The following is a 22,273-nucleotide window of genomic DNA, read 5'->3' on the forward strand; positions in this document are numbered from 1 at the left end:
AACACCAAAGTTTAATTGGCCAGCAGGCAGAGCACTGTGCATGTATGGAAGCATGCATACACCAAAACACATCTGCAGAGTTCATTGGCAGGCACAGTGCAACATACAACTGCCAACGTAACTCAGGTCTGCTGCTGTCCATCACACTGTGTACTAGTCAGAGACCAGCACCAGTTGTAAAAAGAAATTATTTCAATTAGAAGCTTAAAACTGGTGCTCGAGTTAGAAAACTATTGAAATTTCTTAACCACAATAAATATGGGTATGTTTTATCTTTGATATAATACATTCCCTACATCCTCAGATGACATCTCAAAATACAATGAAGTACTGCAATACTATTGTAAAAGCATAGTATGATGAATAGATTTTTTGCTAACATTAACTTTGGTATTTAAGGTTTCTTTTTAAAAGGAGATCTGGATGCAGCTTTATAAGTTTCCAAACTGAACAAAATGCAGTAATATTTCCGACGAAATCCCCCCAAAAATAAACCAAGTTTCCACCCCTGCCACAGCCCTAATCAAAGTCACAAATGACATCCTCTGTGACTGTGACTGTGACCGTGGTGCACTATCCCTCCTCAATCTCTCTGCAGCCTTTGACACGATAGACCAAGCCAGCCTCCTCCAATTACTCTCTTCTGCGGTCTGGCTAAGTGGGATTGCCCTCGCCTGGTTCCACTCACCTATCCAGTTGCAGTCAGACAAGCTCCTGTTATGGATTCTCTTCATGCCCCCGCAGTTACCTCTGGAGTCCCCCAAGGATCTATCGTTGGCCCCCTTCTATTTCTCATCTGTATGCTGCCCCTCACGGACATCATCTGAAGACATGTCAGGTTCCATACGTACATTGACAACACCCTGCTCTACCTCACCACCACTTCTACTGCCACTGTGCTGTCAGCCTGCTCATCTGCCATCCAGTCCTGGAGAGCTACAATTTCTTCCAATTAAATATTGGGAAGACCGAAGCTATTATCTTCAGCCTCCACCACAAACTTTGTTCTCTCTCCACCAATTCCATCCCACTCCCCAGCAACTGATTCAAGCTGAACCAGGCTGTTCACAACATTGGTGTCTTATCTGACTGAGCTGAGCTTCTGACCTCATATTCTCTCTATCAAAGACCGCCTACTTCCATCTCTGTCACATCGCCCGTCTGTGCCCCTGCCTCAGCTCATTTGGAGCTGAAACCCTCATCCATGTTTTTGTTACCTCCAGACTCGATTATTCAAACGCTCTCCTGGCCAGCCTCCCATCTTCCACCCTTCATAAGTTTGAGCTCATCCAAACACAGCTGCTGGTATCCTAACCCACACCAAATTTCGATCACGCATCAACCCTTGCTCGCTGATCTAAATTGGCTCCTAGTCCATCAACGGCTCGATTTCAAAATTCCCGTACTTGTGTTCAAATCCCTCCATGGCCCCATCCTTCCCTATCTCTAACCTCTTCCATCATTACAACACGCCACAAACTCAGTGTTCTTCCAACTCTGACCTCATGTATACCCTATTCCTTACCACCTTCAGCCGTGTGGGCCCCAAGCTCTGGAATTCCCTCCCTAAGTCTTTCTGATTTTCCATCTCTTTCTCCTCCTTTAAGACCTTATTTGAAAGCTACCTCTTTGACCAAGTTTTTAAGTCACCCTTCCCAATATCTCCTTCAGCTAGTGTCAAATTTTGCCTTATCACACTCCTGTGAAAAAACCTGGGGACATTTTCTTATGTTAAGGCGCTATATAAATTTAAGAAGTTGTTGTAGATTTACAAATAATTAAGAAACCAACAATACTAAATTCGAGTATCAATAATGAAGTGTGAAGTTTAAAAAAAGTGTACTAGCTTTTTTAACTTGTGCTATAGATAGCTTTGAAATGAAAATTAAGACTAAATACTCACATGAGGGAATCAGGAAAGCTAATGAAAATGAAGAATGTAAGAAAACAACAAAAGGAGTGAGAAAAGAATGAGTTTTAACATAAAACAGGAAGAATAAATTGTAAGTAATTGAAAGATTTGACAGCCATTAAAATCAGTAGTATTGAAATACAAATAAAAGAAAAAAGGGTCAAGAAAATCAAATACCTAAACTTGTGCCGATATCAAATTACAGTATAAAATAAGCGATACAATCATTCCAATTACCTTGGGAAAAAACACTAATGTACATCAATTGTCAAAGCTAGTCATTTTCAAACTATATAACATTACAATTTAGTCACAAGTTTAGGTGCAGTTAAGGGATTACATCTATAGTCATTGTGACACAGGTTGGATTTCAGTCACACACCTTGCACTATTAAAATCAGACTCTGCAGTGAAAAAAAGTCACTTTCATAAAGCAGGAGATGCTGCTGATTCACCTTGCTCTCTGGCATCACTCCATGATGTTTCCTCTAAACGAAGGAGGCAAGTGTAAAGTACTAAACAGGTCAAATCTAGTTCAATACTTTACAATAAAAATTAAATACAATTTATTTGAATCTCAAATATTTTTAAACTGACGGATAGCGCCAGCAATTCTACCACTCAGGTCCTATATTTCTGACGACCTGCTGATTTGTTCAGATCAGTTGAGATCAATTGCAAATTCCTTTATAAAAGATTGTTTTTGTTAAAATATGCAGATTTACAAAACATTTCCATCAGTTCACATGCAACTCAATTTAATAAAGGGTTCAATATTTAAATTGTTAAAATTCACAAAAACAACTGCACTTTTAAAACTCCGATTTGTCCAAAAGTTTTAAATTAAAAACAAGAACTGGATGGATGTTTTATACTTGGTAAGTTTTCTTTATAAAAAAATTAGACAGAATTCTTCATGTATATAAAAACATGAAAGTATATTGTATTGCTCATTTTATATTGCTCCCCGGTGGTCAAAGGAGAAAACAGTTCTGATGAAGTGTCTACACCTGAGACAATAACTTGTCTGTTCCCTCTGCAGATGCTGTCTGACCTGAATAATTCCAGCACTTTGTGTTTTTATAACAGATTTTGTGGTTACAACGCAAAGTCAAAATGAATATTGCAACTAGGAATAAATAATCAAATCCCAGTTGATGGTAGGCAAAAATATAGTCATCAGATGGATAGCAAACTGCAGGGGTAGAGGGGGGGGGGGGTCGGGGGAAAGCTTTTGTTTCTGCGACCTATGTTTAAACCCAGCCTTTAATGATGGTATGACAGCCTTCTCCCTCTATTACAAGTTCTCATGTAAAAGAATTTGCAGCCTCAACCTAATTTGTAACAGGTGTGGACACGCAAGACAAAATTAACAAACATGCTCAAAGGATAGCAGAGGTTGAAAACAGAAAAATTTACATTAGTACAGTAGAGGGTGCTTATATACCCTTCATAGAGAAAATTTCTTCTTTATGCTGACTGGTGGTCTGTAGCATATGCCGTATGGTTAGACATCACTAATGAAAAAAAAGAGTAGCTTTCCACCTCCCAGGATCAACTTGATTTATTTTCCAGGTATCTGTGATATTTTGACTATACCACCATCTTTTCCATTCACAAACTTTTCTGAATAATCCCTACCCCTGAACATTATATATGTTACCACACTCAAGTCAGCCTGTTTGATATTCCTACTGAATCATAATTCCCTACTGCTACAATAAACTCTAGTTTAAATATTTTACATTTAATGCTTCCATCATTCCTACATATACACATTATATATTTGGCTCCTTTCGTTGACCCCAGTATCTGATTTTCCTAGTCTCCAGCTCATGAATGTTGGAGTTTTCCATGCCACCTGTTAATTAACATCCTATAATTGGTCTCATCTGGGATCCAGTTTCTCTTGGTCCCCTATCTACTTTGAATGATTCAATAGCTGCATCATTGCTTCTCGCAAGTCTCATTGTTGGTTTTGTGCAGCCCATCTCACCTGTAATGGTACTTTTTTGCTCTGATAAAATTGGAATTTTGTTTTCACACAAGGTTGCTAGACTCTTATTTATATCCTCAATTTTCTTACTGAATTGCCCTCCTTTCCAAAACACCAGAAGTATACCAGAGAATATTTTCTGCCTCTCACCCTACTGCCACAAAAACAGATTACCTACCTGGCAGGAGCGTTATCAAGTGACATGCAATCCTTCACAATGTAGCAGTATAACCTAGCTCAATATGTTCTACAGAAGCCAATTGCTGAGAATGCACATGCAAATATGATGTCGTAGAGAGGCAGTACGGTATGTGGCCTTCTATTCCTGCATTGCATAAAGCAGTGGGATCAGTACCATTATACCCTTTGAACTGAAGCTCAAAAAAGCTACACCCTTGAATGGCCATGTGGATGCATATCATTTAAAAAATGATAGCTCTGCGTAGGTAATCTATTTCTTCATCCTGCATCATCAACATTTCATTGGTGCACCAAAGTAGTATGAAATTAGGAGGGCAGCAGAGGCCCCTTTTGCAGGAACCACAACACCAGCTGTCAGAACAGAACTGCCAAAGGCACAATCATGTACTGATAGTTAAATCCAGGCAGCAATGATTAGTAAATGTGAGTATTTCTACATGTGACAACAATGCATATACTACCAATTGGAATCTGATTGAATCTCTCAATGACTTATCCTGCATTTCTTCTTTAAGACGTTAGCACTGTTAGATCCACTGTGCTGTCCGCTGCAAGTCACTGTTTTGCCTTGGGGTTTTGCACCCCATGAAATGTGGTAACTGTCTAGATTCTATGTCCTCAATGCTCTATGTGAAAGAAATAATGTGGGCTCTGTGGGTGTCTATATAGTAGAATTAATGTTCCACTTTAGATTTGAATGGCAATAAACAATGGCACAAAAATATCTTGACCCAAATGAAACGAGGAAGTGAGCTTGGGTTTAAAATCTCCAAGTAAGGCCCAAGGACTACCTTTGTCAAATCTAATGTAGTTGATCCATAACAAGTGCCCAGAGTTCACGAACTTCGCAAGCAATTTTCCACATTAAAAAAACATTCTGAAACAGCGGGTAAAATAACTGAAGTTCCAAAATGGAAGCCAATGAGGGCTTAAGTAGGTACAACTTCTAAATAGCTCACACACAATGGAACTAGTGGTGACCTAACAATCCAACTGCAAATGGGTCATGAAAGACAAATATTAACCCAAATAGAACTAGGTTTTAAACCAAAGTTGAATAGATACTGGGGACACTCCACAATATACTGAAGATGTAGTCCCATTTTGATTAATAAGCTCCAATAGTGGATGTCTTGCGGGAACTAACCAAGGATCTATCTACCAATCATGCTTTCAATGCCAAATTCATCAACCAGATGGTTGCCAGATTTGGATATAGCAAGGCAATGGGGTCCTCTGGTCATGTCTGCAAAATAAGGTCTACAAGGCCAAGCATAATTTTTGCTTTATTTGCATCCCATGTAATTGAATGACAGTTACCTCCATAAAAAGACAGAGCATAATCGGCCTTTAATTTACACAGAATTTGGTGCCAGTAAGCTCTTGACACCAACAAATGCTGAAGGGTCCTCAGCACAATCTGACAAAGTCTTCTGCACCAACCAGTGGCCATGGCTCAATTTCTTACTTACTAATGTGCTCTGAATAATACAGCTTCTCCTTATGAGAACCAGAGGCAAATTTGTTGTATGAGGAACAATGCTCTGCAAATTAGCTGCTATGTTTAACTACGTAACAAAATCAGTCACAATCAAAAAAAGTAGTAATTGCCTGCAAAGTGCTTTACGATGTTCTGAGGACATGAAAGGCACTATATAAATGCAAATTTGTTCTTTTTCTTTCTAACCTTTTTCTAGCTCAGGCAACACCGAATGACTACACTGCTTTTTCTCATTACTGAAGCAACAGAGGTGCCAATTTCTTCTCTTCCTCCAGTAAACATCTGTAGACAATAGTTTCTAATAACCGAACTAAACACAGGGTTTTGGCAACATGTGTCTCCTCCATCAAGGAGTTGGGCAGTGATTTGAATTTGCACACTTACATGGCAATATTTTTATCTAACTTTATCTACCAATAGTGTTCTATCAAAAAAATAATAATGCATTGGCCCCATAAAGCCTCCCTTTATCCTTGATTACAGCTCAGGCACATCTCCCATCTCATTGTTCAACTCATACCAATGAAATATGTCAGATCTACAAGATGGGAGAAAGCCATGATAGTTGTAACAATCAGATCATACAAAACAGATGGCCAATTAATCTTATTTAAAACGATACAACCAAAATGTATTAGGCTTGACACCATCCTGCAGAATCTTTTTTAAAAAAAAAAGGAATGTAAGCAAAAAGTGACATTGAGGGCAACAGATTATAACCAATGTAATTTGGATAACCTGCAGTTGTAAATGCTCCATGTGTAGAGCCCAAATTTCCTGGAAACCAAACTTCTTAAAAACAAACACTGTACAAAATGATCAACTATTAGACACTTTTTAAAAAAAATCAATAGGAAGATATCATTCTCTTCAAACCTTACCGGCCAAACTCCAGAAGGGTAGAGTGGACTCTGGATTCTTCATCCACCAACTCTCCTGCTGCAACCAACCGCTTGTACTTACGTTGTGGTTTATAAACATCCTTTGAAAGCAAAAGAATTCAACATGCTTATGAAGATGCAATCAACTCTTAAAAAAGGAGAACCATAGCACGCAAAGGGTAAATGAAAAGAATTTTAAGCATTTAACCCTATGTTAAGTACTTGTCATTCCAAGTGGTTACCCCTGTCTCAATGGTTTACCTTTCACTGCAAACTTTCAGGTCCAAGAATATAATTGATTAGCTATTAATGATTAGGCGTGTAACTAACATTACAGTATATGGTGACTTTCACATCCATTCCCAAAACTTCAAATTTATGAAAAAGTCTATCCCCGGTGGGGAGACAGCACTGTAATTTTCATATAGATACAACAGGCATGATTTTGACTCCGTGCTGTGAAGGGGGTGGAGGTCAAATTGTGCATGTGTTTCCTGGACACATGCACAATTTGACCTCCACCCCCTTCACAGCACGGAGTCAAAATCATGCCTGTTGTATCTATATGAAAGATACAACAGGCATGATAAGATAAGGACGTCTTATTTTTTTTGTCGGTCTGCCGTCCAACTGACCGGCCTGATTGACAGGATGGTCTCAGTCGGACAGGGCAGCAGCCAGGGAGAGGACATGTTCAGGTAAGTCTTTGTTTGTATGGATTTGGGGGGGGGGGCGGCATGTGCTGGCACGGAGGGAGGGTCGGAGATTGGGGGAGGGGGTTCATGATTGTTGGTTGAAGCAGGTAGGCTGGTTGGGCCTGCTCCTCCAGGGCCACAAGCTATGCCAAAAAGGCTCGGGCCTTGTCACCTCCTTTCACTTAGCGTGAAAGAGAAGGCCCGGGAATCCCGACCCCTCAGGATTGAAATCAAACTCTGGAAAAATGGAGGCCTGCAGCCTCCTTGAAAGGTTTTAATCACCAACCCGCCCGTTTTTCCTTTTAAAATCGTGCCCAATATATTTAAAGTAACATGTACTTATTTTACCAGACTCCAGTTTTTTCATTTCGAAACTAATTTTCTTAGATAATTCAGTGCCGTAAGCAATGCTCAGATATAGATGTACAATAAGCCTGCACTGAAACTGCAGTAAAAGCAGTCAATGCTGTGTTGATTAACTTGAGTGAGCTGGATTAAATTCTAGTTAGAAACAGTATTGGAAGTATAAAAGGAAATTGTCAAGTATTCTATGAAAACATCATGCTACAGAAAGCAGACAATCAAGAATGAATAATGTGGGTTTCGAGATTTACTTCAGGAAGTAGAGAAAAGGTTCCTTAGATTAAATTGGGTAAAGACAATGATTACTGGTCAAGAGGAAAACGTTCTTTCAATGAAAACCATGCAATAGGCAGAGCTGGTACACATTTTAAGGCACAGTAAACAGTAATTCAAACTTTTTATTAATGTTATGGCCTTTACAGCAGGATCAGTTACTGCTGATTCAGCATTAAAATACATTATTGTAACTGCATTATACCACTTAATGTCTCTAACTGTGATTACTTCTCCAAACAATTGCAGTATTCCAGAAACAGAATTTCATGGGAAAAATCTCCCTGTTCTTCTTTCCCCATTCTCTTCACCCGTCCTCTCTTGCACTTCCCTTTTGCTGCCTTTCCCCCTTTCTCCTTCCACCACCCTCCCATCTGTCTATCCCCCGTCTCTTTGTCCAATTCAATTATCCCCCCACTCCTTAACTCCACTTGACAAATACTTGCAGTTGTTTTTTGGTTATTTGAGAATGAAGTGTATGATACGTATTAGCCATCAGGTGACTCTACACCAATGGTTTCAAATGCAATGGCAATATTGAGTCAAGGTGCATTAACAAATCGCTCGATGCTCATCTTCCTTAGCTCTCCCGCAACCTGTTGTCCTAATCTACCTCAACTGCTTATGAACTTAAACATAGGTGATTATGCTCCAGCCCTCTTGATGACAGGAAGGCTTTCTTTCACACCCTTACTGAAGACTTGAAAGGAGCCAAGCAGTAATAACCCCTAGGAGGGGAAAAAAAAAATCAGAGCAGGACAAAAGTAAAAGGAACTCACCAGATTCCCCTTCCCAAACCTAGTAAAATCATGGTCACATCAAGCTAGACAATCTCAGGGAAAATGGGGGCATGTCAAAGGTAAGAAAGTTCACCAGAGCCATCCTCCCCCCAGTGAAAGAGAAGAAAAACAAAAATCGGACCTGATGAAGGCAAGGGATATCATTCAACACATTCCAGAGAGAAAAAAATTGAGCCAGATGAAGGTTGGACAGGTAAACAGACTCCCCCTTCAGTTTGGAGAAAAGTCTGATCCAGATAAACCTAAGTGACCTCACCAGAGAAGAAGATCCAGACACGATAAAGTCAAGGTAGCTAACCAGAACACCTCCCGATAACAGAAAAACAAACAGTCCTGATAGTCAAGACCAAGAGATCCAACTAAAACCACCCACCCCACCGCTCCATAGAAAAATCAGGCTTGATAAAATCTAGGTAGTTGACTGGAACCCTACTCCCACTAATAATTAATGTTTGGGCAACTCACCCACCCACATCCCAGAGACACTAAATTTGGGTCCTTCCGAGATCGAATTCCAGGCCTGAACTAAAGATGTGCCATCCCCCTGCCCCCCTCAATATGATATACCCCCTTCCCTCTTTGCTTCCCAACCTTGGCACAATTATCCTCCCACCCCCAACTTTGCTTGACTTGAAAAATGCACTTGGTCTCGATTCAGTGCGTGACTCCACAGGTTATTGACTAGTTCCTAAAAAAAATACAATGCAAGTCACGCAAAAAATAATTAATATACACACAAATAGCAAGCGACTGCAAAGCAAATGGAAGCACAGAAATGTAACTTTTTTTAAAAAAGTGTAGTACTGGTTTTATACTAGCACTGTTTGAAAAGTGCACAGAATATCACCAATCAAAAAATGCTTTGGGTGGAGATAGTCAAATAGTAATTAAAAATATGATGGAATGAATTCTGAAATTTAAAATAGAGAAATATGTTAAGGTAGGGGATGTGTTGAGCACATAATACATTTTTTGCAGTACTGGAAATGAAAAGGAGATGAAAAAGGATGTGCGTAAACAACTATGTTCTCTTAGCTATCTCTACTTACAGAAATCTCTACAACTGTTTTCATAGCCTTGTCTTTCCGTTGCTTGAAATCATCATCCTATTGCGTATAAAAATTGAAAGTACACTTTAGCTTATTGAAAAATACAGCAGGACATTTAGTCTCAAGATATGATACAAAACATACGAAATAAGAGCAGGAGCATGCCATTCGGCCCCTCGAGCCTGCTCTGTCATTTGATAAGATCATGGCTGATCTGATTACGACTTCAACCCTACTTTCCCATCTACCTACTAATACAAACATACGAATTAGTTCACTAGCTACATCTAATGATAGAAGCAAAACAAAACTCAGTATTTTGATGGTGAAATAAATGTTTCTCTGCCTTGGTTTATTTGGTGGGGGTGAAGAAGGAATTGCTACAGACACTAATAATAGTTTACTGATCAACCCACTAAGTGTACTTAATCCTTACAGCATCAGTAGCGCCACTCCTTGGAGAGTTTTAAGAATTTTGCTCACACCCCATGAGGCTTGAAAATAAAATACAGTAGTGATAGTGAAAAGTCAAGGGCAGGATTACTACTGTATAGTCACTGCAATATTAAGAGACTTCAAAAGATTCCAAAAGGTTGCCTCTATTCTGCCTGTTCTTCCCCCCCCCCCCACCCCCCATTCTCTCCTTTAATACTTAACCTTTATAGTCTTGCTTACCCATATTACTTAACTTTTTTTTGTTTCATCAGCAAATATATATAAACTGCACTAGGGGAGACCTAAAGAATTGGTTCCAAACAGTGATTTACCAGCAAAGATACTGGAGATACACATAACTTAGCTTTCTCTTAGATAAAGTTTGTGTTTTGGATGGAGATCCTTCATCAGAACTGTATGGCCAGGTTAGAAGCTCTTTTATAGAACGGGCTAAAATCGCTGTTCAAAGGGTTAAAAGTTTAAATACACTTGATTACATATAGGTTCAATAATCTACAGACTATCATTGACTGATCTGTTCTTAAGATTTTCAGCATTCACTATCCTTTTTATATCTACTCTTTGATTTTAGTTGATACCTCAACATCTTACCATTACTGGGGTTCTTGGTCTTCTGTCATTTACAAAGTATAGAATACCTTAATTATTTAAACATGACTGTACAGTTTAGAAATCTATGGTAAATAGTTTTCCTGAGTTACAATCTGTGCATTTTAAAGATAAACATTACTTCTGGCCAAAGCAATAATGTTAGGAAAAAAATGCTTAGACCTACACTCAACACCTGCAGAATTAGCTTTATTCAGATGGAGACAAATCAATCTAATCTTTGTGATCAGAATCAGATATTTCAGACTACATTAAAAGTAACAAAATATGAAAATTCAATATATTTAGTGAAAGATTAGAGTCCCAAAATTCCCCAAGTTACTTAATTATTTTCAACATTTGCTGTTATTCCAATTTCCTAGTCAAGCATCAGAACTTAAATTGGAAAATGATCGCAAAGCAAAATGTAAATTTTATATAAATAAGTTACCTGTTGACAGGTCAAGTACCACCATTGTACATTCCTACAACTACACTAACACCCATTACTATATTAAAACATTTTCAATACATTTCGTTTAAACATACTGGAAAACTCACCTCAAGGAGACTATGGGCTTTCTGAAATTGAGATACTGAAAACGATCGAATGTAATCTCCCATCTCTTCTCTGGTCTCAATTGCACGTTTTACTAACCACTTAAAAATAAGAATAACTGAGTTGAAGTGTTACTGAGTAAGAGGCGTTAAGATTTGTAATTCGCCTTAAAATCTACTCAAGATCACACAAATAAATCACAAAAATAAACTTACAACAGCCATCTGAAAGGTTTTAGATTGGCAATCTGGTTTAAATATAATGAAACAAATTATTGTTCTAATTAAGTGGAGGAACTGGGGAGCAGGCAGGAAAATGTAGTCCAAAACTCGTGACTCATCAAGAAAATACCACCATTCTACAAAAGTTTTGCTGCTGATACTGAATTCATCTCCACATTTTCACATACTGAGAGAGAATATGGGCCTTTACAACTATGTCCTAAAGAACAGCAGCATAGTTTTACTGTTCTCTGGTGAGGAAATACCACGCTAAGGCTCTCAAATTTGATACAAAACAATCTTCCCAAAATCAACTGAAGCAAATAAGGGGTTCTTTTTTGATCCGATAAAGATTATGGCAACACGCAATGTGATTTGGGATTTATTTTTAAGATTTCTTGGAGAATGGGTTATAAATTTACTTTTAGATGTATACAACCAGTGGCTCAAAGCAACATGGCCACTGATACAAATTGTTGCAAAATTGAGTGATTTGATCAGCTTTCTGAATGATAGCTCTAAAAAAGCAGGTGCTCACTTTTATGCTGGCTGCATACTGCTGATTGATATCTTTTGCCACCTGCCCAGTACATAGAAGTGCTTTTAATTTATGAGATTATTTGAGCTAAACACAATTTTACACCCACCTAACGCATGTTAAATGCAAGATAATTGTGAAGTCACTCGAAATTTGCCTTTGAAAAATGGCTGTTAATCTTCAAATGAGCTAACTCCACTCATGTAGGGAATAATGGCAATAGTCGTGTGATGTCAAATATTTTAAATGACAAAAGCAATCTGCATATTCTGAAGCATTATGGATGTTACAAGAATACTGTAATATTCAGAAAAATGAAGTCCTGTTTAAGTCCAATAGATGTTAAAAATAACATTCAAAATAATTTTATTGCTATGACAATTGTTTAAATACAAAATCCTTACCTGCACAACAGGGAATATGTGTATGAAATCCAGACCCTGGATTTGATGTGGTTCTAAGCGATGAGGGCACTTCATATTTGGCAAAACAGACACTATTTTCTCTGTCAATGCTCTGCATAAAAAGTAATGTAATATTTTTCAAATGTGTTAAAACCTGCCACATTAGCTATAAAATCTTTGCAATGCAAAAAAAACCCTCTAATACTTCAAGGTTATTTCATGGGGCTGGGGGGGTGGGGAAAGAAGAGAAGAGATTTTTTTAAAATTCATTCATGGGATGTGGGCATCGCTGGCAGGGCCAGCATTTATTGCCCATCCCTAATTGCCCTTGAGAAGGTGGTGGTGAGCCACCTTCTTGAACCTCTGCAGAACTCTGCTATAAGTAAGGTTGTTAATCTTGAGATTAACAACCACAAAGGAATTATGGTCACTCAAGTTAAAATACTCACATGCAGTCTTTCAATGTTCAAAAGTGCAGTGTTGCCTCCTGCAGCCCTATATTCCAGCCCACATTCTACAAACCTCTAACTCTGGCTAACCCAGTTCCAGCATTCCTCACTTGCTGGCAGATCCTACCCTCAAATTCTGTCATTAATCTTATTCCCCTTGCTGCATCCTTCCTTACCTATAAAAGCATCCTCAAAGCCTATCTTTGCAATTGTACTTTGTCAATTCTCTTAATTCTTCCAGTATTGCTTGGTCCATTTTCATTTATGTAAGCACCTTGAGACATTTTATTACGTTAAAGGTATTACACAAATGCAAGCAATTGTTAAGGTTATTACATTTTTAACTTGAACCATTATATTCCATTCAACCATCAAGATTGTCAAACTATTTCAAGTAACAGAAAATGTGTTTAAAACTTACATTTTCTGACCAATTGTAGAATTTTCTTGAAAAAGCAAATCAACATCAATATCAAAGTTGCACGTTGTAATGCACCATGTCATACCACCCACTACCTGTGGGGAAAAAAAATTAAAAGTCTTTTTCTTCCCAAAATTGTTAAATGAACACCAGCAAATTGCTGGTTTACTTGATTTAATGAGCAACATTATCCATTTGATGAGACAATGGCTTTGTTCCACTTTGTATTTCTGTCCATCATACAAAAATCTACAAAGTAACGACTGCAATTTTGAACAGAAGTTAGGAGATAAGATGCCCAAATCTTCCATTATTTATTGTGGCTGCAATTTTCCTCCCATATTAGCTCTATTTTACCACAGACTTATCTCATGATCCCACAGATCTTTCTATGGCGACTTTTCCCACTATACACACTTCAGACATCTCCAAAATGTCACAAACAATGCAAAAATATCCTTTTCCTAGCAAAACAACTGTAACCGCCCTCTAAAGGTTTTTGCTAGTCGTATTAAAAACCTTAAAATTTTGCATAAGTCACAGCTTTACTTAAATTCTATGATCTCCAAAGTTCAGGGGCAATTTACCATTATGTGGTTGCCTGGCACAAGTCAGATTTAATTCTGCCATCAATCCCAACACATGCATTGCTTTTTAAATGGTAGCCCCAAGTACAGTGTTAATTATGAAATATCTTTGCTACTTTCAAGTTATTAACCTCGTAGAGTGGTATAAAGGAATTGCATTTGTAGTTCTCACCTTGTCAAATGGTGATAGTCCCTTGATTCTTGCTCTGAAGTATCCAGCAGCAACCAGCAATTCTAAAATTTCTGTCAATTTGATATTTTGTTCCTCATCTTCACGAGTTTCAACCTTTTAAGTAGAAAAATTGAAGAGAGTGTCTGTTACTATAAGGATTGCACTTTATTAGTTCCATTACTTCACAGTACAGAATATTGATCACAAATTAGATTAATTGCATTTGTCAAATATTTAACATTTAGTCACAATTAACTCTCGACTTCAGATATTCAGGGATACACATGACATTTAAACTTATACAATCACCCAAAGCGGTTTAGAAATATTAACATTGAGATGACTTAAGCATTGTGATCCCTTTGATCTCAACTGCATGTCAAATATTACAGGAATTATGAAAAATCTTCTACAAGAATGATAAAACGTGGCAATGCCACGTTCAATTAGAAGGAAGGCACAAAAAGGACTCAAATTCTCCTTGATAACTCAGGTTAGGCAATGAGAAGCTGTGCCATACAAACCAGGAAAGTTGAAGGTTTAATTCCCAGTTGAGTTAACTGATCTCAGCCTGGAGAAGCGATACAGGTAATACAAATGGCTTGTTATTCTGGGTTGGACATGGAGAAAAGCAGGGGTCTTCCTCCTGATCACTTTTCAGCAACCCATGCTGGGAATATGCATCTATCGTTATCAACTAAAGACTTGGTTATGATGCTCGTTTTCCCCTTTCCATCCTCCTATCAAAAAGCTTGCCTATATTAACTGTCAAGGCTGATATATGAATAATACTCACTTGCACAGCACTGGAAGGACTCATGGAACTGTATCATAGCAATTATCAATGCACTGAGAAGCAGACCAGAGGGGACAAAATTGGCTGGGAAAAATAAAAATATGGGGGAAAAAAAAACTATACCCAATAGTAGGATTTAACTTAATGTCTGTCAAGTATCTTCTCATCAGCATTTAATAGTGTCATTATATCTGGATCAAGAGAAATTTTCTAAGGTCAGGCCAGATGTACCAGTCACAGTATCGGGGTAACCAAAAGAATGTGCACATTGTCTGAGTATATACAAAGTCAGAAGAGATATCAAAACAAGAATACCAAGTAAAACGGAAAATGCCACAGCCTGAATCTCAAGAGTCCTATAAATAATTGTGGCTGCCTTTTGGATCTTTACGAAGATCCTAGACGTGGGTGGTATGCGGAAAACACAATTTTGTGCTCTACATTATGCAAAGGCCAAGCATTGCAAACAAGTATGGGTGAAGAATTCTCAAGAATCAGGGTGCTTAGAGGTGATCGGAGGCAAAGACATTCAAGCAAATTTTCTGAATATACAGCTACCGCATGAGTACAGCAATGTACAGTCAGGCTAATCTAATGCAAAGAAAACCTTTACTCGTAGGCATTTCCTGCAAGTCCAGAGGGATTTCTGAACAGCGAGTCTGAAGAGAAACTCATCCGAGAGTCTTGGCAGCACTAGTCCTCTTGGGCAAATCCTATTCAGCCAAGTTATTTTGTTTCAAAAGCAATTAAAAATGATGCTATCTGCAGATCAGAGATATCCTGGGCATTCATATGAAAAGATGAGCTTATGGCTCTGTAGATTCTATAGCCAGTAGACGCAATCCTTCACCGGAAAGCTGATAGGTCAAATGTATGTTTCTCTTCAAACTTACAGCACTATAGTCAGGAAATCTAGCTATCAAGGACAAACCAATCATGTCCTGGAAGCCTCCCTGGGATGAAGGAGCACCCTTAATCTGCCACAGCCACCAAGAACTGGGTCATCTAATTTCATGTATGTTAAGGTTGATGTGGAAATTCTATGTGCCTGAACAGCTCTTGAGCATTTCTTCAATACTTCAGCATCACAGGGTCTTCCTCATTTAGACAGGTGAATTCGATTGGCAGAGGAAATGCAAGAAACAGAACAGTAATAAAATCAATTGCCTTTTGCGAGTTAATTGATATTTTAAAGTTTTATATATAAACCTCTTTGCCTTGATACAGTCAACAGCAAAGCCATCAATGGCTGAAACAGTTTCAGGATTCCAAGGAGCTCTTATGAACCAAGGGATAAGCCTCTGTAAATTAGTCCCAGTAGGATGCAGGAGACTGGCATTGCTCCAAAGCAGATAGGTAATCCTTTGGGAAAAGATGTTTGGAAGAGTCTCTCCTGATGACAAACATTCCTGTTAAGGTTCTCTACTGCTTGATTGTGGCATTGACACTGATTAACAAGATGGTTGATAGCTTCAATTTATCCAAAAAACACTAATCTATTTGCCCATTCACACAAATAATCCCAACAATGAACTCCCAGCTACGTAATGTGTTGCACCATCTGAAGAGCAGAGAAGGTTGAGGAGATTTGATAGAAGTGTTCAAAATCATGAAGGATTTAGATAAAGTAAATAAAGAAAAACTGTTCCCATTGGCGCGAGGGTAGAAAACCAGAGGATACATATTTAAGGTGATTGGCAAAAGGACCAAACGCAACATAGGAAACACTTTTTTTACGCAGCGTTGCCTGAAAGGATGGTGGAAGCAGATTCAATCGTGGCTTTCAAAAAGGAATTGGATAAATACTTGTAGGGAAAAACGTTTTGCAGGGCTATGGGGAAGCAGCATGGGAATGGGACTAACTGGACTGCTCTTACAAAGAGCCGGCATAGGCTCAATGGGCCAAATGGCCGCCTTCTGTGTTGTAACCATTCTGAGGCTTTGAAGCACAACTCTCAAAAATCTCAAACCTGATGAAAATTCTATTAAAAAAATTGAAAAGTAAACAATAATCTTTGTCTAAGGATGTCAGTAATTTAAGGCAGAAAATGGGCCTTTAGAAGTTTTTCTTTTGTCTCAAGTAATGCACTTCCTAAATCAAATATTACCTAACACTATAATTCACATCAAATTGTCTGTTAAAGTAATGCAAGTTAAGGAAATCAGTGCAAGCAATCATAATTTAATCTACATTACTAAAGATAATTTGACAAAGTACCATTTATAGCACCTGATTATCTTAGTTCATCTTTAATATCTTAACGCTGCAATATCAGTGTAGTATTTGATTTGCTCCAGTCGGTCAATAAAGACAGTTTGCAGCTGATCTGACAGTGTGCTCTAAATCATGGGATTATTAAAGTCAGCAAAAATGTGCAAGTTTTATGAATAAAGCAAATCTGTAATATTTTATTACTGACATCTTACTAATAATTTTCACATCTGAATAAATGGAGAGTTCCATCTTAGTTTTGACTGGTTCTTGCTAAGCATCTGATGCATATTACCAAGGGGTTTGCACAGAAATGTCTGGAGTGAACTCCCTGGATACCCATGAGCGCAAGAAAGCTATTACAATTTATCCTTGCTGTAGCACCCTGAATCATAGCACTTTTTTCTGTATAGTCAGAGTCATAACCAGAAATGACCTAAAGATGGCTTCAATGGTGACTAAAACTAATGCTATGTTTGATAAGAAATGGGTTAACTGCACATACAAGGCACAGAATTGCAGACAACATTGCTTGGGAGAAAGCTCCTTAGGCAGAAGTGTCTTAGGAAGCTTTGCCACAAGTATTTTGTGCATTTATTTTGGATTGTTGAGATCCTGTGCAACTGCTCCCCTGTTCCTGAATAGAGGTTGTGGTGTTCCAAGACATAATCTTGCAGTTGACTGACAGCTTAGTTATAATTGTACAATATTTTTGTATAATTTATCTCAACAATATATTAGATCTGGTGAATGATTCCCATGCAACTAATCAGATGATACAAACTAAGCCACTACTGAGCACAGCAGTTTCTGTCAGCAATTTTAGCTATATACTATGAACAAGTTGCATAAGTAGCAAAGAACCTGTTATGGTTCCAGTTTTCTTCTATCACCTAACCTGTCTCACAACAGAAAGGCAGTTCCATAAGTGTACCAAGTCTCCCATTAATCAAAACTTACATCTTATAACTGTTGTGACCAAGATAGCATGCTAATTATCTATCAACTACAGTCCACTGTGCCACAATACCAACCACATTCTTGTTACATCAAAGCCTGTAAATACAACAATCAGATCATAAAGTTTTAGCTTTATGCTAAAACTAATAATTGGATTAATTTCAAGATAATAGACAGTAAGGTATTCATAAGGCCCCTGAATAGCGGATAGAGAACTGTCAAATCAATCAAGTTCAAAGATATAGAGCATGTGATGCATTTAAGGACTTCACAAGCAGATGTTCACATTTTCTCCAGACTTCACATATCAATTAAGGTTTTGCCAAAGTATTATTGATTAGCACACAAGATAAAGCATCGGCATCTTGGCTAATTACAGATTAAATAACCCTGCTCGTTAACATGGCACAGCAGGTCCAAATTTTTTTGTACGCCACAAGGTGCAAATCATGGAGCTTATCGGGAGGAATGTCACATAGAAAATTTAAATCCATGTTCCCATTAATCTACATGCAACGCAAGTGGGTGATACTAAGAAATTTTGATTTATCCACCAATGAGTCTAAAACAGTGTTTTAAAACTACCCTTTCCAAACATCCAGGCCCAAAGATTAACTCACCTACAAAGACATGGGTTACTTAAGAACAGCCAGCAGAGGTTTGTAAAAAGTAAGTAACTGCCAACAAATTCAGTAGAGTTCTTTGAGGAAGTAACAGTGTTTTGATCAAAGAAATGCAGTGGATGTTGTGGATATCGATTTTGAAAAAGCATTTGATGTGTCACTTAGGTGTGCTAATAAAATTAAGGGCCATATGTATTAAAGGGTGTGACAGCATGGATAGGAAGTTGATTGAAGGAAAGAAACAGAAAGTGGTGATTATTGATGTTTTTCAGACCAGGGATGTAAACAGCAGTGCTCCCCACCCCCACGGTCAGTGTTGGGACCAATGCATATATTGGTTGATGTCTGGTGTTGTTGCAGAGTCATAATCAAGCGTAGTTATCAGGTGAAGTGAGGTCAGAGGCCTGCAAATAATTTTACCAGGGTATGCAGACATGTTTCAAGTCCCATTTTTAAGTTATACAACCTGTCTTTATTTTTATACTTCCATTTCCATCATTAATTCCTAAGTCCACATTTATAATGGAAACTGCCTATCTAAACTTATCAACCTCCCATCAGAATTGACAAAAGGAACATGTAGATGCAAGCTTTTTAATATATTACAAATCAGTGAGTCAGATGATTCACTTCTATAATAATAGATGCTTATGCCATGTAGGAAATAAGGTCTGGGCCACTGATCTACTATGATTTGAGTCAAATTCCATTTTAAATAAAATCTAATCGAGTTTTTTTTTAAAGTGGTGCTTCAGGGATTGAATTTTACAACTGTCCATTCTATAAATGATTGGCCTTGCTTTTTTAATATAGTTAATCCTTCCCGTACCATTTTAATGCTGAATATATACAGCAAAGTGATTTGCACGATGCATCAAGGGAGGTATACATGGGGAGTGGAGGAATGGGGTTGAGCTGCACTTGGGTGGAGTCTTAGGCTTTGACAGAACTGGCGTGGGGTCCTGGAGTTTGACAGTACTGCAGTGGAACTGCTGGAGTTTTGAAGCATAGGGGGTGTCCTTTGATCTGGCATTACTGTGATAGGTGAAGTGAAGGTTTGCCATAAATGGGGTCTAAATGTGAGGTTTAACTCACTAGCAGATTCTTGGCTATCTGTCAGCAGTGAAGTGAGGGGCAGGGTATAGGCCACACAGCACTAGTTTACATCTGAATTTTGAGAGAGGTTGAGATCTTCAAAAATGTTTTAAAGACGACATTAAAAAGACACAAAAGACAATTTAATAGATAAGTTTAATCATGTTATTGCAATTTTAAAAAAATTGTTTAAACTCTTGAAATTTCAATGAGTAAAAAACACACAAATAAAAAAAAATTCAAAGCATTTTGAGCAATTTGCGGGAATCCTGCAAAGTGACAAGTTTACATAGGCAAATCCCAGAAACGTGGACATGGGAATTTATAATGGAAAAAAGTTGACCCAAAAAGTACAACCAAAATGTGACAATAGGAGGTTAAGTCATGCAGGCAGGAAGTGCACTTAGATGTAAGATTTTTAATATATTAGTCAATTTCTCAGTGCGGCATATGGCAAGTCAGACAATATAGGATTTGATAACAGGAAGACTAGATGGTACAACTGGAACCGTCATTGTGCGGCAATATAGAAATAAACAAATGTAAAATAAATGCAAATTGGGATAAAATAGCATGTTAAAGGTTTTTTTATTGTAGAAATTTCAAAAAATAAAATCAATGAAAACAAAGTAAAATATATATAAATAGCATAGTAAAATATATTTATAAATAGAAAAATTTTCAAATTTAGGTGTATAATAATGAATATAATTATGTAGTGTCTGTAAACAATACAATGAAAGTATTAACATAATTTTACATGAGAATGTCAGTTTCTCCTGTTTGCAATTAAAGTGTGAAGTTGGACATGTAATAGATGTAGGGATAGTTTGGGAAGTAATGCCCAAATGATGGAGAGGTATGAAATATTAAACGAGGAAAGAGGAGGAAACATCTGGGATCTGGATAATTTGGTACTAGTAAGTGGAAAAAAGATAATGGTGAGTGGGTGAATGACAAAGTGTTGAAAAGTTTCAGAAAGAAAGTTAATGAGTTCCAAAGAATTTTGTGCGCATGCTCAGCACAGAAAATGTTAGTAGGATGAGGTCCAAGCAGGAAAGAGGGAGTTACGGTTGTTACGACAAAGAGTGATGGACTAAAAAGATAGAAGACAGGTATAAATCATAATTTTAATAAGTGGAAAGGGGAGTCATGGGAAACTTATAGGTGTGGAAATAGAGGGATTAAAATGAACAGCAGAGCTGTAGTTAAAAAGAAACAGAAAGCAGGAGTTAAAAGGAAATAGCACAGCTATACTTTGAGAGAAACACTGGGAACATAAAAAAAGGAACAAGAGTGAGACTAAAAATCCAAACAGTGAGTGGAAGAAAAAAATACAAAGATGAGGAGCGGGATAATAAAAGTTATTGTGGTAGATGCAGGCTGCCATCAATCCAGAGTGGAGGTCATACCTGAGGGACACAAACCACATATTAAAATCAAGTCCTAGAACTTAGTCAGGTATGGCATAAAAAGACATATACACAGCTGAAAGTTGGCCAAGCATTAGCTGCTCTGGACAATACTTGTATCAATGAACCAAAGCCTTTTTTTCATATTTTGCATCCTATGAAAACAAGATGGACAGGAATAACTGCTACTATTGGTACAATTGGGTAATGAAGTAAAATTAAACGGTGATCTCCTGAATAAAGACTTTAATGGATCACTTAATAAAGCGCAGGAAAGACATAATAGTATTTTGCTTATGGCTGAGACCCAGAAGATGTATCCTAATTTTAGTAAGAAACACAACTTGCATTTATATAGCACCTTTAATGTAGTAAATCGTCCCAAGGTGCTTCACAGGAGCATCTTCAAACCAAATTTAACACCGAGCCACACAAGAAGTTATTAGGACAGGTGACCAAAAGCTTGGTCAAAGAGGTAAGTTTTAAGGAGGAGAGGGAGTTAGAGGGGCAGAGGGCGGGAATTCCAGAGCTTAGGGCCTAGACAGCTGAAGGCACGGCTGCCAACAGTGGAACAATTAAAATTAGGGATGCGCAAGAGGTCAGAATTGAAGGAGCGTAGAGATCTTGGAGGGTTGTAAGGCTGGAGAAGGTTACAGAAACAGGGAGGGGTAAGGCCACGGGGAGATTTGAAAATAATGATGAGAATTTTTTTTTTTTTAAATCGAGGGTTTGTCTGATCGGGAGCTAATGTAGGTCAGTGAGTACATGGGTGATGGGTGAACGGGACTTGGTGCGAGTTAGGAAACGGGCAGCAGAGTTTTGGATATAAATTGAACACGATTATTTCAAGGAATCCTGGCCTTCCCCACTGGAAACTGCAACCGTTCACTTGGCAAACTCATGGTTGTAGTAACTTAACAATGAGTCAGTGATCATGATCACAGGCCGCAGCCTGGTCCAGCGACTAATGAAAAGTGCACGTATCCTGTATCATGGACTATTCTCCAACACCTTCAGACATCTCTACTGCAACTAACAAAGCATCAGCTGATCACTTCACAGATCAGGTGGTGAATTTCTGGTATTCATCATGGAATTATATCCTTATG

General features: G+C 38.0%; 1 protein-coding gene across 2 annotated transcripts in view; it reads right to left on the reverse strand.

Annotated features, from left to right (window-relative positions):
- Window positions 1-22,273, reverse strand: part of ccdc93 (coiled-coil domain containing 93) — a 65,886-nt gene that overhangs the window by 40,578 nt on the left and 3,035 nt on the right. The window contains exons 2-8 of one of the 2 annotated variants that reach the window (XM_067987277.1): window positions 14,067-14,180; window positions 13,308-13,402; window positions 12,438-12,549; window positions 11,277-11,375; window positions 9,672-9,728; window positions 6,492-6,592; window positions 1,904-1,921 (exon numbers count right to left, since the gene is read on the reverse strand). In XM_067987277.1, coding sequence (XP_067843378.1) covers window positions 1,904-1,921; window positions 6,492-6,592; window positions 9,672-9,728; window positions 11,277-11,375; window positions 12,438-12,549; window positions 13,308-13,402; window positions 14,067-14,180 — 596 coding nt within the window. The remainder of the gene's footprint in view (window positions 1-1,903; window positions 1,922-6,491; window positions 6,593-9,671; window positions 9,729-11,276; window positions 11,376-12,437; window positions 12,550-13,307; window positions 13,403-14,066; window positions 14,181-22,273) is intronic. The other variant, XM_067987278.1, reaches the window with a different exon arrangement.

This window comes from Heptranchias perlo, chromosome 7, assembly GCF_035084215.1.
Source record: "Heptranchias perlo isolate sHepPer1 chromosome 7, sHepPer1.hap1, whole genome shotgun sequence".
Taxonomy (NCBI): Eukaryota; Metazoa; Chordata; class Chondrichthyes; order Hexanchiformes; family Hexanchidae; genus Heptranchias; species Heptranchias perlo.